Source organism: Phalangium opilio, unplaced genomic scaffold (genome assembly GCF_054372755.1).
Source record: "Phalangium opilio isolate 3A_F unplaced genomic scaffold, DU_Popi_V2 ptg000073l_1, whole genome shotgun sequence".
NCBI lineage: Eukaryota > Metazoa > Arthropoda > Arachnida > Opiliones > Phalangiidae > Phalangium > Phalangium opilio.
Window position 1 is genome coordinate 2,812,067 of NW_028324183.1, and position 19,231 is coordinate 2,831,297.

The following is a 19,231-nucleotide window of genomic DNA, read 5'->3' on the forward strand; positions in this document are numbered from 1 at the left end:
ATATGCTTTAGTGCAATTACTTCTATTTAGGAAATTTTAGGAGCCGTTATAATTTCAACAATATTTTTAAGTTTCAAATATAACTCCCAAACAGGATCTGAGTAATTCAGAATTTTATCTTTCAAAATTAATGATAAAAGCCTTAAAAGGCACCAAATCTGTGAAGCGTCTCCTATCAATTTCTTTGTATTGCCTTTTTTAACACATAGTTTGTTTCCCACATCCTTCCCCAAATAAGAAAATTTCAAAATTTGCCAATTGTAAAAGTTCCAAGAAAACCATTTTTTGTTTCCAATGAAGTAGGACAAAAACAAATACAAATCATACGCCACGACACCTTCGAAGAGGTCATGGGCTAAGCATGGTGCAAGACCTGGATTACACACGTGGAAGTTTTCAAGTTCATTAAAAACGGAATCAAATTTAATTCCTCGACTAGAAGCTAGTTCTTTGTTTGTTTTTAAATTTTTAAGGTCCGTTTTGTAGGAATCAACTGTTCTCTGAGGAAATAGTTTTACTTTTGGAATATCCTCCGCTTTTATATGACAGTAACGGCAAATATACCCCTTCGAGAAATTCCTTTGAAAACCTCCAATTTCGTGGTTACCTAAATTATCTCCTAGTAGACTAGTAACACTAACTTTATAGATTTCCCCCTGATAGAACAAACCGTCTCTCTCTAATATCTTGAGATCCATGACGAATCTCCTAAAGCAACGATTAAATCCAAAAACCTTGAAATTTGTGTCTTTACACAAAAGAAGTAGTTGCATATGATCTACAGTAGATCGAAATTCAGGCGGTATATTTACTAACGTAAAGTAAACTCCCACTATTTTGTGCAATGTCTTGGCAGAGCCCAGTGGATTGACAGTTTCGAAGGCATCTTGGAATATTAGTAAGTGTAGAGTTTTACCTTCATTTTTAAAGGAGTTTTTAAAAACCTTTCCGTCTACAACATCTTCTAAAATTTGATTTTTGCCCTGAGTATATGTAGGTTTGGGAAATTTTAAAAGCTTGAAAACCTCTTCATTTGATATAAGAGCAGTTAAAGTTTCACTTATTGAAACATAGTGATATGAGCATTTTTCACCTTTATCGTACCCTATTAATATCTGAACCGGATCTACATAATTCATTTTAGTTTTGTAAAATTTTTTCCTCAAATGAATACTTTTCATACTTTCGTTTGTTTTCTCTAAAAATGAACTGTCCAAATAAACCTCAAGAACCTTAGCTATTACATCACTCGGTACATTATTTTTTTGTAAGTCACTCTCAAACCTTTTCACCATACAGGATTTCTCCAACTAATTTAAGCTAGATATTTCATCTGCTACAAACTGAATCGTCGAATTTGGCAAAAACATTTTTGCCTGAAGTTTTAAATAAAACAAACCGAGGTTTGTAGCAAATAGTTCAATCGAATCAGGTTCAGAATTATAAAATAGTTCGGAAGTTGACTCTGTAAGCTCCGTGCCTTGATCATGTTGAATATCCTCGTTATTTTGATCAGTTGAAAAGGGCACACTACTATAATCTTCATCAGTATAACCATCAGTTCCATTTTCAGAGAAAATCGACTTCGATTTATATTCCGTTTTGTGTTTACGATTAAAATGACACCTAAGTGACGTTAAACTTCCATATTCTCGAAGGCTACACCCAACCAGCGGGCAACAGAATGTAACACCTTTATCTCCATCATGTTTTTTCAAATGAAGGGAAAGGCTCCTTAATAAACCGCATCGGAAATGGCAAATATTGCAGCGAAATTCTTGTGAACTTGATGAAACTTCATGACTTTTTTCTGCCGCTAATTTTGGTGAGCAGTTTTTGTTTAATAGTGACTTATGGGAGCGATACGAGTGAGTTTTGAAAGTGTTAAATTTATGAAAGCTTTTGTCACACAACGCGCAAAAATATGTAACTGATGGGAGATGCTTGTGATAAGAGCAATGTTTAAAGTAGATCCAAAACTATTCGTTTCGAATGAGGCACAGCTACTAAGAGGGCATCTGAACGACATCTGAAAATTATAATGGATTGAATTAAATATACCAATCCATTATTGCCATAGGGGAAGGCAACACACAAGGCCAGGGGCGAGCCCTCCACGTGAGGTGTTTGGCCTCACGCCATGAATCGCCGCTAGAGGTAATGCTCGCCTCCCTCGTGTAGTGAGCTACGCCTCAGCCTAGCGGTGCTTCTTGGCGTGAGGCCAAACACTTAATGTGGAGGGCTCGCCCGCTTTGCGTTGGTTTTGCTGTAATCAATTAATGGATTGGTATATAACTGGGAGCGTATGAGATCTCTATTTAACAAATATTATAAGAATGGCCAATTCCCTAAAAAGGTATTGTTTTCCTAAAAATTACATTGTGACTAAATATATAGAGTAAATAATGATTAAAAACATAACCTAACATGGATTAACGAGTCAACACTACATGAGTTCATTTTTAACGTTTTTAATATACAGGGTGTTTCATCTCTGCTTTTTCCCTCGGTAAAATATTCTTTCCGCGGGAGGAAAGAACCCCCTTCGTACCTGCTTTTACCCCCGGCAACATGAATATTTGATATAAAGGCCTATTCGCACACTGAGTCACTGACTTACGAGGAGAGAACGCGTGAGCCGTTCCTTTTGATCAAAGAGGGGGTTCCCGGGCTTGCACTCTTCCTTTTGTATCGAACCCGGGTCGAATCCCAAGGGGGTTGGTCACAGCCTTCTCTTTGTCCGAACGCTCTCAGGTTCTCTCTCGCTTTTGCTATAGAGAATAGAGGTCACTAGACTCTGTGCCCTTGGACAACTTTTTACCCCTCCAAATTCACCGAAAACAAAAAAAATGAATGTTTTGAAAAGAAAGCCAATTGAGAAACCTTCAAGTTTTAACTTTTTAATTGAGAAACCGCAGGGCCCCCCCAGCCGAATTTCGAAAATATTTATAGGAATTATAGGATTTTTTTCATGAAAATATAGGATTTTATAGGACAGTTTTCCAGAATTATAGGATTATATAGGACGCTAAAATATTAATTTTTATTTTTTTAAAGAACCAGTACTGCAAACAGGGGCCGAGCAATTAAGCAAAATGTTCAAAAACATACCCACCAATTTTCGAGGCTCATAACTCTGGTTCTACACTTCTATACTAGAGATACGGGGATGCCCTTTGAGTATGTTATAGTACTATTTGCCCCCCATCCAACCATACTAAAAACTTAGGGCTACGACAAAAACGGTTTCCAGAATTATAGGATTATATAGGACAGTAAAATATTAATTTTCCTTTTTTTTTTTTGAAGAAGCAGTACCGCCTTTTTTGATCTAGCAAATGACAACCAATAGAGCTATTTCAGAGAGGGTAATGGCTACGTCACCAATGCCATTTGCCCATAGAGAAAACCCTCACAAAATGGCCGCCCCTACACTCAAAGGCAGGCCCAATTTTCGTAGCAGACGAAATTTTTCCCCCACTGAAATAGCTCTATAGACTCCCTATTAGCTGCCCACACGCAAAACTCACCATGGTGGTGCACACTGAACGTTCAGTTATCAGAATTATAATATACCGAGCTATTATTAACTACTTAAGCTACAATATTAGGGAAGCCATCCCCATTTTATGATATTTTTTAGACCCGAGTCCCGGTTTAACCGATAAGTTGCTTAAAATTCGCCCAAATTTCAAAATTATAGGATTTTTGGCGATTTTAGCCAAAATTATAGGATTTTATAGGACAGTTTTAAAAATATAGGATTTTATAGGAATTAGGACCTCTGGGGGCCCTGGAAACCGGTAGCGGAAAAATACGGAAAATTTTCCGGAAAAATATAGCTCGGTCATTTTCCGAGCGGAAAATTTTCCGACTTACAACCCTAGGTTTTTCTTTTGCAGTTCCCCAGTGTTGAGTCAGGCCTTTGGTGAGTCTAGAAATTGCACATAAAAAGGCTAGCAGTTCAGATCAATTTGGCTCACAGAGGGCCTGACAACACTGCACTGAAATGGAAGCTGAGAGTAAGGGGTGGAATTTTCTCAAGCCCCTTTAGTGGAAACTACCTATACAAAATTTACAACTAAATTATTATTAACACCCATAATTTTACGAAAGTGCAAATAAAAAAAAAATACATTGATCAGTTTCAGTGAGATTTATAAGGAAGCTAACAAATGAGGGTCATGAAATATGAAATATTTGTCATATGACAGTTTATAGATTTGAGACAAAGACAAACCTCAAGCGAAATAATGTAGCCTGGGCTTACTTATTGGTAATTTCATCAACATTCTTAATACAACTTAAAAATAAGAGTAATTTACGGGTTGGACAAAATTAAAAGCAAGCGAAACAAATATTAAATGAAAACTTACTTTAGATTAGCACTTGAATGTCCTTCCTATGAAATATGATGATAAAATCACAACATGAATTGAGGCTTGGCCTAACACAGTCGCTCCGCTCCCGCGACCTTAGAGTACGATACTGAAACACCGTCCGAACTTAGTACCTGCGGCTCCAGTTATCTGCATTTAGAATTTTTTTTTCTAGCCCTAACACTCATGAGGCAAAGACACGGTGAAGCGGATAGTCGATGACAAAGCTTACAGGTTGGGAATTTCGCGTTTTTGGCGGGAAAAAGGATGACACGTTTGACGTAGATTGGAAAGCGGATTTTTTGTAAAATGTGTTGAAATTTAATGTATACCAGTACACGTGTAACTTCCTCTCCCTCTAGAAGCGTTGTATACCTTGTTTATTGTAACCTGGCCGATCGAGCGGTGGTGGAAATTCCATACTTATTATCTGTAAAAGAGGCAAGGTATTGCACCACGAAAAGTAAACGCGTTTTGGGGGTAAACAAGGGAAGGGGTTATTGAAAACCCCAAGAGAGAGAGAGGGGGTATGGTTCTATCGTGAAATTCTAAGAAGGAAGACGTGTACGGTCTAAACGAAATAGTTTATTAATTTTTTGGATTAAAGTTTATGATTTTTGTTTGTTTACGACGGAGTTATTTGGTTACACTCTAAGACAATTAATCTGCGACAACGTTAATGGCTGATTCTAATAGATGGGGAAAAGGAGATAGTTTAAAATGCAGAAAAGGAGAAAGTTAAAAATGCATAAATGGATAATGTTAAAATGCATAATAGCTAATTAACGGTTATGTAATTAATGAAAATTAAATAAAGAACATTAGTTTTAGAAAAATATTAAGTAAAATTCTTAAAGAAATCGAATTGCGTATCAATAAATTGCTTTGGCTAAAATTAATTATGTTAGTTAACTGGAAATAAGAAAATAAATTAATTATGGCTCTTATTTTTAAGCTAATAAGTATCCGGTTGATTTAATTAGTAAGGTTAGGTCTATTGATCTATTCGATGTGGAAAACCATAAAAGGAGGCTTCCTTTACACTTATAGGAACGTTTTGATCCATTTTCATGGTGGAAATCTTTAGTTGTCAAAATGTTAAGGTAATCCATAGCACCGTAACCTTATAGCGAAACGACTTTCGATTATGGTGGTAGAAATCTATAGCTATCTACAAAACATTTTCTTGGATGTATATATCGAAAAAGAAGTTTGGTCCCATCCATCACAAAACAATCTAAATCTTAAACTACCGGAAGTTAATTTTTAGCTTCCTGACGTATAGCAGCGGAAAAATAATGATCGGATCATTCATTATAAGAACTAATGAGGCCTAAATTAAGGCTCAAAAACAGGCACAATCGTTGCTAAGCCTAGTTTTGAAACTTTAAATAAAAAGCAAGCATAAACTTTTGGTTTTAGAACGTGTATTAGCTCGTGAGAACCAATTATGACGTAGGAACGGAAAGGAAATAAACCATCCTAAGAATTACCACCGTTTTGGCAGCCATAGAACCCATTATGCAATTTTTAGCCACATCGTGGTATACGATAGGCTCTTAGTTTGACCCGAGCCGTAGTAGTATTGGCCGGGGTTTTTGCTTTCGTTATCGTCAGATTTTAGCTTAAATGGAACCAATAGTGGTAGCTGAGCTCAGTTTAGAGATTTTATTTTAATTAAAAAAAATTTCACACCACACCCGGGAATTGAACCACTGTGGGGTTGGACACGTCTGATTTTTTGTTTAGGGTCTTTGAATTTTTTTTCCTTTTATTATGTGCTAATTAAATAGATAACGATATGGCTACTATTAAGTTCCAGCCCTTGGTCCATCTTGTTTATATTAAGTTCTTATAATAACTTTAAAATAGTTTGCCCAGGTTTAGCCCCCCCCCCCAAATTTCAAACCCTAGCGACGCTACTGCGCCTCATAGAGCTAGCGTTCGTTACACGCGGCAGGCTAGTCTACTCACACTGCCGCTTGCGGTGCTTCTTAGCGCGAGGGAACTAGCCTAATATGGCGGCCCGGCCCCTGTTCTGTTTACTTTACCTATTTCATTACAGAAATGGTCTATGGAAGCGGTTAACTTGATATACATTTTAGTTTGGAAATGCTTGGTAAATGGATAGAACCAGATCTTATTTTCTATGGCAGCTCCTAAAATTCCAAAAAGAAAGAGTTTTACTATAGACTAATGACAACTCTCTGCCATTAGCTGTATTAGACTATATATGGTAATATAATGTAGGTGCCACTACTACTCATTTATGTATTTTAGCACATGGGATTCACAGCTATTATAGCTGTCAATCAGTCCATTGTAATGGGGTTTTTCGCATTTTTTAAAGTAAATAAAACCTAGCTGGGCCCTGTAGCTATTATATTCAGTTCCCTGCTTTAAGGTAAATTTTCTAAGCCAAAGCTCGCACCATATACAGAGTTCTTAACTTCTTTTACACACGGGAAGTGACAGAAGCGATAAGATCGGGGGCGTTATGAAACTAGCAACCAATCCATTGAAAGTTTTCCCGCCAAATTCCGAGATAAACTTGGCGCTCAGCCAACATAAGGGCATTAGCATAAGTGGATAATATTAATAAGTGGGACACAACAAACTATATCCGTAAAACATTCGTAATGAATGTCTGTTTTAAGACGGACAACACAGAAACGAACTGATCTAGGACTATCTACCTTCGTCAAGTATACATCGGACTCCCCGGATCAAAAAAAAATGTTCCCTAGGCCTTGGTCTAAAGCATGTTGTTAGTAGGTACTCTCGGCGGGCTGGGGTGTTATCTACTGTCTTTAACAGCTATAGGCGCAAAGAAATCAGGTTATTCAACGTTAAATTTTTAGCAGTCAAGACAGTGAAGACCTTGTGCTTATCTATGGTAAAATTGCTTTAAGGTCAATCAAAAGCCAACCTGGGAAGAGGGAGGGTGGGGGTATTTTCATATGACTTAAGTTTTTACTAATTTTGAGCGCTTGTGTTTGAAACTGAAAATTATAAATTCGGTTGACAATATAAACCGAAAGATAACATTTCAAACCCTACCAAAATAGACCAATTTGGAAATTCCATAGGATAAGCCAGCACTAGAGATGTGAAATTATCGTAATTTTTAAAAATGGTAATTTACCGTTTGAAAATTTCGGGGAATCAAACATAACCATTGAGATGGTAATTTGTGGTAATTAAAGCAGCAAAATTTTAAATATTGTTGGTAATTTACCAGGGTAATTAATTATCGCGTAAATTACCATTGTAAAATTAATTCATGGACGGTAAATTACCTACTCACATCTCTAGCCAGCACTCAAGGGGTGAGGCCGCCATCGAGGTAAACTCGTCATGCCAAGAAGTACTGCTAAAAGCAGTGTGAGCTGGCTATAGCCTCCCCCGTGGTGTGAGCTCGTAAACCCATCTGGCCGTGCTTCTTGGCGTGAGGCTACTGATGCAGTTAACCCCGATGGCGGCCTCGCCGCTGTGTGCTGGTTTCTCTGTATGTAATTTCCGAATTGGTCTATTGCTGAAAGAAAACTTATTTTTAAACTATGAAGTACAAATGACATAAATACATTATTAATTATTATTAACTTTAACCAAAATCACCCGGCGTTGCCCGTCAGCCGGTCGGGACCTTTTCTGTTATTTTTTCGCCGCCATTTTAAAACGTGTTGGCAACTTTCACCCTTCGCAGGAGTATAGAACATTGAGAACCCGAAAACTAAATTTAAGTGAAATCAGTCGAAGCCCGTGGGAGTTATTCTATAAAGAAGATTTTTCACATTTTTGTCCGCCATTTTTCAAGATGGCTGCAGATTGTAAAATCCTTTCCTAATGAACTGGGCTGTACCTCATGATTATCTGTCAGTCAGGACGCTTACTTGTACATGTATAGATAAAGAAGAGTGTAAAAACTTATGTTATGAATGTTATAGCAGATGATACATTTCCACACTACGTTAAATCTCGTAGGAACAGCCGTAGATCCTATATAGTTCCACACTACGTTAAATCTCGTAGGATTAGCCGTACATCCTATAGTTTCACACTACTTTAAATTTCATAGGATTAACCGTAGATCCTACATTCGATTAACCGTAGATCCTACATTCGATTACCCGTGGATCCTACATTCGATTACCCGTGGATCCTACATTCAATTAACCGTAGATCCTACATAAGATTAACCGTAGATCCTACATACGATTAACCGTAGATCATACATACGATTAACCGTGGATCCTACATACGATTAACCGTGGATCCTACTTAAGATTAACCGTAGATCCTACTTAAGATTAACCGTAGATCCTACATACGATTAACCGTAGATCCTACTTAAGATTAACCGTAGATCCTACATACGATTAACCGTAGATCCTACATACGATTAACCGTATATCCTACATACGATTAACAGTAGATCCTTCAGTTTCGTAACACGTTAAATCTGGTAGTATTTTATTGCATTTGACGTGAAATCCTGTAAAATCTACAAATATGAGAGCAACGAAAGCTGCCTGTAATTTTGCTTTGTAACTCATAAAATGCACAGATAAACACAATGTAGAAATTACTAGTATTAAATGAAACTTTATCATGCATTCTCCGTTGTAACTTGTAAACGGGATGTCATGTAAATATCTCAAGAATACCATCTGTTAGAATTACGGATGGTTATATTGTATATACAGATTTTTCTTGTAGAATATATCCTACCATTAGTCTTGTTACAATTACAGAATGTTGGTTCGTGGAATATACCGAATTCCTACTGTGAATTGGTGACTACAGTAGTCACCGTAAAATGAACACTACATGATCATGTTAAAACTATGGTTTTTTCTCTCAGTGTAATATTGTTGGGACTAAAACGACTGCTCATTATCCAACTACCCCACTAACTAATGCTAAATATGTAGAATTTATCATTCCTCCCTCTAACAATTATCATGATCTGACTAAAACTCTTTTGAGATTAAAATTTCGCGTTTTACACGAGGACGGCACGGCCGTTCCAGATGCGGAAAAGAAAGTCTCTGTAACAAATTTAATAATTGCCTCGCTATTTTGTCAAGTAGAATTATTTCTTAATGGCGTTGCCGTCCAGCAACCTAATAATATGTACCCATATATGGCCTATTTTAAAATACTTTTAAATTATGGACAAACGGCGGCCAATTCCTGGTTAACTTCTATGTTATATTATTTGGATACCATTATCGATCCGGCAAAGGCTTTAGAAGATGCCAATATTAACAAAGATGATAATGGTATTGGTCGTCGCGCTAAACGCGTGGCAAAATCAAAGACGTGCGATGTAATTGGCGAATTATTTTTGGATATGTTCAAAACGCCCAAATTCTTACTAGATAATATCGAGGTGCGAATTAGACTTCATCGAAGCTCCACGGATTTCGCTATTATTCACAATGAAGCGGGCAAAAAGTATAAGATTGATTTAACGGAATGCACCTTGTTTACGCGCGAAATTGAGGTTAATCCCGAACTACAACTAGCTCACGCTCAGATGTTAAATTCGGGAATAAACGCTCGCTACGAAGTAAACTCTATTGTTATGAAAAATTTCTTAATAACCACCGGAACGCAAGATTTTATTAGGGACAGCTTGTTTACGGGGCAATTACCCTCGCGAACTGTCGTGGCTTTCGTTACTAATAAAAAATTTGTAGGGCAAGCAACTTCTAACCCCCTGGATCTCCAACACTTCAAACTCGATTTCATGCAATTCTCTTTAAATTCACAAAATTATCCCGATATCCCGTTTACGCCTAATTTTGACGACGATCAATACGTTAGATGTTACAATTCTTTATTCGTGGGGCTCGAAATATTAGGTCTTGACCGAGAAAATATAATTTCTTACGATTTATATAAAAAAGGCTTTTTTGTCGTTGTTTTTGATTTGAGTAGAGAACATCTCGCTTCGTTAGGTCTAAATTCCATGCCCCAGACTGGTAACTTGCGATTATCGTTAAGATTTAGTTCTCCGCTAACCGAAAACGTCACGTGCATTGTCATGGCCGAATTTCCAAACAACCAATTAATAATATCTAAAAACAGAGAAATTATTTATAATCACCCCAACGTATAAAAGACTAAAACTTTATAAATACAATATCAGTCGCTCACCAATATGCACCAAGTACACACCGTCACGCCAAAGCTCGACATTTGCGTCATTGAGTCAATTGAACCTAAAATTTTAATTCGTCAACTCGAAAGATGAACGTCTAATCGATCTTCGATACTATGAACGAGGCAGCGGCAGTCGTTATTTCCTCAACTTATGCACCAGCGAAGGATTCAGCCTGAACAAAACAGGATGGCTGACATTGATCGATTTAAAGCCGTTGATTGACGAGGCTCTCAAGGCTAAAGGGATAGCTGTCTGTCGCATTCGCGAATTAATTTTAAACGAGCTCACTACCACTTTGTTTGACGTCAATTCCACTTGCGCCAACATCGAGTGTCGAAAACAAATATGCCACTCTCAAAGCTGCTCGGAATTTGACACAAATTTCAGTGATCGAGTCGAACGTAATTTGCACGAAGCGCTGCCTCAGTTGGATCGAGAGAAAATTTTGCATCAATTTGAGACCGACCATGGATGGATCGAGGATCAAGAGGATATTTACGCTTATTTTGTCAACAGTTTTGCCGATTTAAAGAATGCCTTGATTTTTGGCTATTAAAATAAATGTACTGATATATCGTATTTGTTTAACTGATATTGTTTTTATAAAATACCTTTGTGTGTATTAAATAAAGTTGTTTATTGGGAAACTATTTAGTCGTTATTTATACTTGTTAAGACATGGACGCTAAAATTAGAAAAATTTATTACGACGTGGCTAATTCGGCCGCTTATGGATCGCTAGCGAGATTACAAAAGGCCTTACCGCACGTGCCAAAAGCAAAATTATTCGCCTTTCTCGAGAAACAACCCGCCTACACGAAACACCGATTTCGACGTTTCCGATTCAAAACCAATCAGGTGTACGCCTCGACTATCGATGACGTTTTTCAAGCTGATTTGTTGGATCTACCGAAATTAAAACGTTTTAATAAAAATATTCGCTATGTTTTGTGCGTCATTGACGTCTTAAGCCGCTACGGATGGACAGTACCTCTTAGAAACAAAACATCTGGCGAGGTTATCGAAGCTTTTAAAAAAATATTTCGAGAGAGGATCCCTTAAAAAATATACACCGATTACGGGGGCGAATTTATTTCGCGCAACTTTGATTCCTTTTTGAAACGTCACAATGTGCAAATACATTTTGCCCGGAGTCAGTATAAGGCCAGTCTAGCGGAACGCTTTATTAGAACAATTAAGGAACAAATTGCCCGGGTTATTACGGCCACAGGGAATAAAAATTACGTTAAATATTTACCTTTAATTACTCAAGCCTATAATGAACGGGTTCATTCAACTACTGGAATTGCACCGGCTCATGTTAATATAGATAACGAATCAATCATTTGGAATAAACTGTACGGGAAATCAAACGGAATTAATCGATACGCACCGAGGCTTAAAGTTGGCGACTACGTGCGTCTCTCTATAGCTAGTCGAGTATTTAGAAAAACTAGCTCGGGAGGCACGTTTACTGACGAAATATTCCGCGTTGTTGACGTCATACCCAGGTCACCACCCGTCTATCGCGTAGCGGATTTAAAGGGGGAGCTGATTTTAGGTGTTTTCTACGGCGCCGAATTACAAAAAGTCTCGTTACCCGAGACGGGAGTTGTCAAGACTAAATTATGAACACTTCGCAAATAAACGCTCTTTTAACTTGCGACAAAAGAACGCGACCCTACTATTTAGGATGCTTCCCAATAGATAAACTGCCAGAGCATCCTAGGAGACCCAAATTTTGCTTCATATTCAATAACGAAGCAGCTGGAGAGGCCGGAGAACATTGGATAGGAATCTTTGTTAATAACAATACCGTAGAAATGTTTTGCACGTACGGAAATTCACCGCGATACTATAAAGTTAATTTAAAACGATACGGGAAACGAGTTGTTTACAATAAACAACAAATTCAACATCCATTCTTTCAACTGTGCGGCATCCATTGTTGTCTATACCTAGCATTAAGGTCCGATGGAATTTCAAGGAAGACAATATTAGACGCCATCTATGACCAGAATCTTAAACTTAACGATTATGTTGGCTTATTATATTTATCTTTACATTTAAAAAACATGTACACAGATATTGTTTGCAATAAAGCAATTTTTTATTTGTCTTAATTTTACATTTTATTATTTAATATCACGCCATTTATGATGTCGACCTCTTCGTTCGTTAGATGGAACTACTGGGCCGAGATTTTGAAGTTCGTCTTTCTTTTTCCGGGGTTTTTTCTGTTTTTTCTTTTACTTTTGTTTAGCGGAGGCCGTCTCAAACAGGTTTTCCAAGTCCGTTAAATTGTCCGCTTCCCCTTCCGCTAGATTCTCTTGTTCATCGACAATTTCTTCTTGAAAAGCGTCGTCGGGATTTGCATAGCCAACAGCCCCTTCTTCTAGCTCCCTTTTTGGCGTAAAAAATGTGTTTTGCAAACGATTTGCCAGAACTTCGGCTTGCCGTTTCACCAGGTCGCCAACATAGGTCGGTCCAAATTGTTGGTAAAAATCTTCTCGTGTTGGTGTCCCCGCAGCCGTTTCGCTTTTAAAAACCTTTTGCCGAGGCTCGGTTTTATAACGGCTAGGTGTAGTGAACGAGCTGTCAGGCGTGCTTGTGGTAGCTGATGACGTGGCATAGCTCGGCCATGACAATTGTTTTTTTCGCGGCGGCGTTTTAGGGGTGACCGGTAATGACAACGCGGTGGCCGTTGCTATTGAGGGGCTCACAATTTCAAATTTAGGTAAAGAAATTTGTTTCTCGATACTTATTTTCTTAAAAGCGTCTAAATATTTATATAATTTATCGTAAGCATTCAATGGCGATTTTAAAATATCCTCATTCTCACGGTCCAAGGCCGAATGTTCTTGGGCAGCTGTTGAAGTCACGGCGGTGGCCGGTACAAGCACCATTTGTTTCATTGTTTAGCAGCTATGGCTTGGACAATTGAAGGCAAAATTGCGGCAAGTAACGTCGTAAGAAAGCCACCTGATTGCTGCAACAACAGCTTTTTTTGCTTTTCTGCGACAAGGTACTTGATCCGAGTTGTCTAATAATTTTCTTGTACTTTGCTAACCTTTTCTTACGGTCTTTACTCAAATAAATGCCCCCGCCCTTTAAATTCTTACAAATTGTCTGAATGCTCTTTAATTGGGGCGCGCTACTATTGTTTAAGAGGGTTCGCCGTTGTTTACAGCTAGTTTGACGCAAACTTTGTAAATAAGGGACAAATTTGGCAAAATTTGTCGAGGGACGGGCTACGACGAGTCGGGAGCGTTTTCCTGATCGACGTTTAACGCGTGGGGCCATTATTCAAATGACAATTAAATTTAATCGACATACACATACATAGGTGATTCGTGAGGTAGAACACGCGACCTTAATCGTAAATTTTCCGGAGTTTCTTGTTTTAAATCAGTTAACAAATAGCTATAATGTTCTCTAGTGACTAGTCTGTACGCTTCCGTAATACGCTTCGGGTTATCTGGACTTATTTGTTGCGCTAAATATCTAATAGAGGCGACATCTCGAGGATTTTTCATTATTATAAAATAGGAAGAGTTTTGAGAAATTATCCGCGATTGGCTACCCTTGGGAAACAGTTGTTGAGTAATAATAATGACCGTATACCCTAAGTGATGCGACGTCACGCACACTAAATCGGCAATATGAGCTTGCTTAAATAATTGACTAGCTAAATCGTCTAGTATCAAGTAGGAGTCGCGATTCATTTCCCAAAAGTACGGATCGGCCGTTGGCAAGCCTTGAATAAATTGAATTCCCGGAATCAATTGTTTCAATTTTTCGTAGTTTGGTTGCCAGGCGGCGTAGTAATAAATAACCTTTTTATGCGGTGGGTCAAACATAAGCTGATGATTTTGCAATAAGTTACTTAAAAGAAAACTCTTCCCCGCTTGCGTTGGCCCCACGATTAGAAACTGAGCGGGTGTGTGGAACTTTAAAGAATGCGAGACTGACTCGGTTGGATTCATTTTAAATAATAAACATTTTATTATTGTTCACATGTTATTTATATTAAAAACATAGATATATATTTAAAAAACATTAATAATCAAAAAATTAAAACACTATAAACCCAAAAACCCCAAAAACCCTTACATATTTAAACAGCATTAAAAAACAATATAAACAAAACCCTTTTACCCAAAAAAAATCCCTATTAATTAATTGTTTTTTAAAAATTTTTTTCAAAGTCCGTAATCCGTTGTCGAAAGCGTTGGTCGTTGATGAGGTCAAAGTTCACGCGAGACTCGAAGGGTAGTTGGTAAACACGCACTACAGTAGAAAACACGACGGATTGATGCGCACGCGCACTTTTTCGTTTCCCGACCGCTCGTTGTTGGGGGCTGGGCATGTTTGGATCAGAGGCTCGCAAACATCCGTGCCCTCGCTGGTCGGGAAGTCGGGAAACCCCTGACGCAGTGGTTTGTTGTTGCACGGCTTTTTGGAAACCATCGGACACGATGGACTGTGCTTCCGATGTTCCCTCGATGGATGGTCCGTGCAACGCCACTGGTACAGGGCAATGCCGCAAAAGGCGCAGCGCGTCGTCTGTGTTTCTACATCTGCAAGATAGAAACCGTCTTTGGCCAGGGCTTCGATAGGAACGCAAGATTCCCACAAGCCCTCAAAAGTATGTCTTCGCCTAGCCTCGTAATTCATGCGAAAGAGATGTTGAAGCGGGTGTTGCCTCTTTGAAACCGTAAGGTCGACTGGTTGTCAAATCGGCGTTCAACAATCTCTTATTCGAGGTTTGGCGAAATCTTTTGGTGATTTTAACGGCCTCTAATTGCAGCTTGTATTTGTCCTGTTTAAAATTAAAAGGCACATTGACTGTAACTTCGTTTTCCGGATTCATCGCCACACTTTCAAAGGTTTCAAAGTCAAGTTTTTCCAGATTTTCTCGATTTAACGTCAACCCTTTAATTTTCTTGACTTCTTTTCCTTTGCTAGTGCGAAACGAGTAACTTTTGGCACCGGTACTACAAAAGGAAGTTATATAATCACCGACGAGTTCGTCCGCCCAGCAACCAATATGATTGCCAGTTGGAATGTCAAACTTTCCCGGTAGATGGCGGTAGATTATAGAGTCGGTGTCACAATACAAAGCTGCGCAGTCTAATTGAAGCAGCATCTTGTTCAATTCGAGTCGCCCGTAGCAAGAAACGAAGCTCCCCACGATGGCCGACCCCAGTTTGTAGTCTAGAATGTAATCGCTTTTGGCTTTGTACGATAAGAGAGCGATCGACTCCGTGATTGGCCGTAAGTCGATTGGCGAGTGTAATCGCTCGCGTATCGTATCAATTCGTAATAATTGTTGATAAAGATGCTGCGAATCTTGCCCGTATTCAACGCCATGCGACCCCAAAGAGAATTTAAATTAATTTTTGCGATATTACGCAGGGAAGGATTTGATTGAATATCCGCTACGGTCAGAGAAAGCTTTTCATTCTTGTTTATATCGGCGATATACGCCTCTTTTTGCAGAGGCGTTTGCGCGTGAGCGGGAAATCCGGAATTCTTCACTTTCAAGGCGATAATATCAGTCATGTACTGGGCGAAGAAATATTACGTTTTTGGATAATGGTAAACCTCGAATATATCGAGGAGTTTATAACCATGCTCCATAGCGGCATAGACTTCGACCGTTGGCCAGACTGATTCGAAAGCCCGTTCATCGACAGTGTGATCGCAGACTTCCGCTCGCAATTCTAGACACGTGCGACAGAGGGCGTAGGCTAATTTACCACCGCTACGAAAGGGAATTAAGGGGATGTGGAGATCCTGAGGGGCCAGCAGACGACAACTCATAACGCCAAAATACCACCCTGGCGATTTGTCAAAATCTCTGTTATAGATTATGGGGTGGCCGCTAGGGTACGGACAATCGCGACAAACTTTCGGGTACAAAGAAATAATATCCTTGTAGAAAATTTTCTCCTCACCTTGCACGTGGCAGTTAAGAACAAAATTTTCCGTTCGTCCCCCATAGAGAGCGCTACGGGCTGATATTTGAGGTCGAAAAGTTAAACTTTTGCAGAAAGCCTTAGCTTCGGCGTTTTCTTTTAAAAGCTTAGCAAATTGACACTCAAAGATGGAAGTGTATTCATACCCGACCATCTTCTCTTTAATAAACAGCTCTCTATCTAGAGTCCGCTCGTACAAAAATCTGTTGCTGGCTTTGAGTTGGGTATTGTAGGCCTTAAGTTTTTGGCATGGACAACCGTGAAAGTAGCAACCGTGGAAATCGTAGATTTTGGGCGGAGTTTCACTGTAACCGTCTACTAAATAGCGACCCACGCGATATTCACCGCCATAGCTTAAAACCGTTCGCAATTTTATACCCTCTGTTTTCTCCACCCAAGCGAGATATTTTAAGCTAATCTGACTGTGATTGAATTTTGCGTTATAGCCGTTAGAAGGAACAATACCCAAGCTGTAAGGTTCATAGTAATTGTTAAGATAGATAGTGGTTAAAGCACCCGCCAAAGTAATATTTTTTAAGCAAAAAGGGTCTAATTTTGTTAGATCTACGTAAATTTTTCTAAAAGCTTCAACGCCTTGTCTTAGGACTTTGACGTCTTGAATGCAATATTTAATAAGCTCCTCTTTGATGTTATAAATAGATCCTTCCATTGACGCGTACCAAGTTTGAAAATCTCGATAATCATTGGCTTTCATTTGAGCTACGTTAAAGTACGAAGCTTCAGGGATGACGCCAATGTAATTAAGATTTTCTTCGGTATGAAAATCAAATGGAAAGAATCCTTTCGCTACATCGCCAAGGCTAAACATGCTGGTGAAATTACGCAAAGGCTGACTAATGTAATTAAAGCTATCGAGAAATCTAATTTGAGGTCCCTCGAGATGGATCATTAAAATTTTACTGCCGTCAAAGATAACGGCAGGGGTGACGTGTCTATGAACTAGAGCGTTAAGAATTAAAAAGTTATCGAAAGCTTTCGCGTAATGAGCTACGACTTGCGTGTTAGTAAAGCGCGGTTGGTACGTTTTACGTTTTTGTCCAGTCAAAACTACCTGCTCTACGCTAAATAAATAATTTAAAAATTGCTCGACGCAATTGGCGCCGTAAAAAACTTTAGTTTCAAAGCCAGCTTCAGTTTCTACGTCGCAAACTAATAAAATGGGGACGTGGATATTATTTCTCAGAATAGTCTCAATGTCGTAATAAATAAACCGCGAGGCTTTCATTTTTGTTTCCAAAGGCATAACAAAATGCTCGCCTGGCGGATGAACTATTTTACATTGAGAGCATTCGGGATTGCAGTCGTGATCCTCGCCCATAAGCCGCCCGCATTCTAAACATCGTTTTTGACTCGCGCAGGTGCCATTAAGTAAATGAGTTTCGTAGCAGGGGCCAGGGAAAAAATAGCGGTGGCATTCGTCGCAACGTTTTAAAACGTCCTCGTTGGTTAAATGAAAAGCTTCTCCTTGGCACCGAAAACATATATAGGGTTTTGTATCCTCGGGGCATTTATGCTCTTTTAACAATTCGTATTTGTAAAAGGATTTTAAGCATAAATCGCAAGATATACAACCACCCATCATGCCGTGCCAAGTTTTCGCGGGGTGGATATGGTCGCCAATTTTTTAGAGATAGATAAATTTAGGAGCTTGGGGTCCTTTGAAAAATATGGTAAAATTATTTGCAGCATCAACTATCACGATCCTATAATGGGGAGCTAAATAATTTTGAAATTTTTGAATGTCTTCTAGAGTAAGGAAACCCTCGGGGACGCCGGCTTTTCTGTGCAAGATTTTTGCAATATTACCCACAAGGGTGCTATCGCGTTTCAGTTTTTTGAAATTGTTCTGGTTAAAGGGCGGACCTTTGCTTTTTTTGTCGATAAAAATTGCGATCGGCCAACTCTTTACCCAGAACTAAACTCCGAGCAAAACAGAGGTTATCATTGTTTTCCATAAAAATAAATTGGTTATTTTGTTTTACGAAATAATCCAAATTAACCAAAGTTCTATTTTTAATGGACTTATAATAAACTCCTATATTTGCGTCGAGGTCTAGAAAAATAATGTCAAACTGAAAATCTTCCCCATTAAAGACAAAGTCCCGACTAGATTGCGTCACTCTATAGATGGTGCGCATAATTCGCTTACTGGTGAATTTGTCAATTTTTATAAATTTAATATTTACAGGGGTCGTCAATCCGGGGGAGCTTAAAACAAATCGAACCCGATTATACCCGGGATTCTCGGTTACTAATTTGCGTAACCGTCGAGAATTTTTCGAAAAATTCGAAAAAAATCTCTTGTTGGGATGTTATCCAAATTTTTAAAAGCTATACGCAAATCGATTTGTTTACAATGCCACTTGCGACTCGTTTTGTCAATCTGCCGCTCAATTGTGTAGTACTGGTTTACCTGCGCATGTTCTTCTCCCTCACTACCCTCCGAGTCACTCCCGCTGCTACTGCTGTCACTCATTTTTTAAATCTCTATCAGAAATAAACAAAAATTAGAAAAAAACTTGGTCTACGGATCCATTGTTAAATAGATACGTACTTTGCTGGGAGGCTGCTGCTTAGCTTCCTCGTCCTGTTGTACGACCTCCACCAGCTTATGGAAGGCGTTAAGTAACTTAACGCCTTCACTATTGTTTTTTTTAGGACTGTCTTTAGCCTCTTGT

At 38.7% G+C, this 19,231-nt stretch overlaps 1 protein-coding gene across 1 annotated transcript; it reads right to left on the reverse strand.

Annotated features, from left to right (window-relative positions):
• Positions 1–26: 26 nt before the first annotated feature.
• LOC149659336 (uncharacterized) lies at positions 27–19,029 on the reverse strand. The gene is made up of 5 exons (XM_089844078.1): positions 18,967–19,029; positions 2,552–2,615; positions 1,345–1,816; positions 1,184–1,284; positions 27–1,126 (listed from the first exon to the last, which is right to left on the reverse strand). The coding sequence occupies exons 1-5, from the start codon at positions 19,027–19,029 to the stop codon at positions 27–29; spliced, it is 1,800 nt and encodes a 599-aa protein (XP_089700204.1).
• Positions 19,030–19,231: the final 202 nt, after the last annotated feature.

Coding starts and splice junctions, on each gene's coding strand:
- LOC149659336 (XM_089844078.1), bottom strand. CDS start 19,029: ATGAGTGACAGCAGTAGCAGCGGGAGTGACTCGGAGGGTAGTGAGGGA. Junction 1,817..2,551: donor GTTGCCGGGGGTAAAAGCAG/GTACGAAGGGGG, acceptor CACCAAAATTAG/CGGCAGAAAAAAGTCATGAA. Junction 1,285..1,344: donor TTGCCAAATTCGACGATTCA/GTTTGTAGCAGA, acceptor TATGGTGAAAAG/GTTTGAGAGTGACTTACAAA.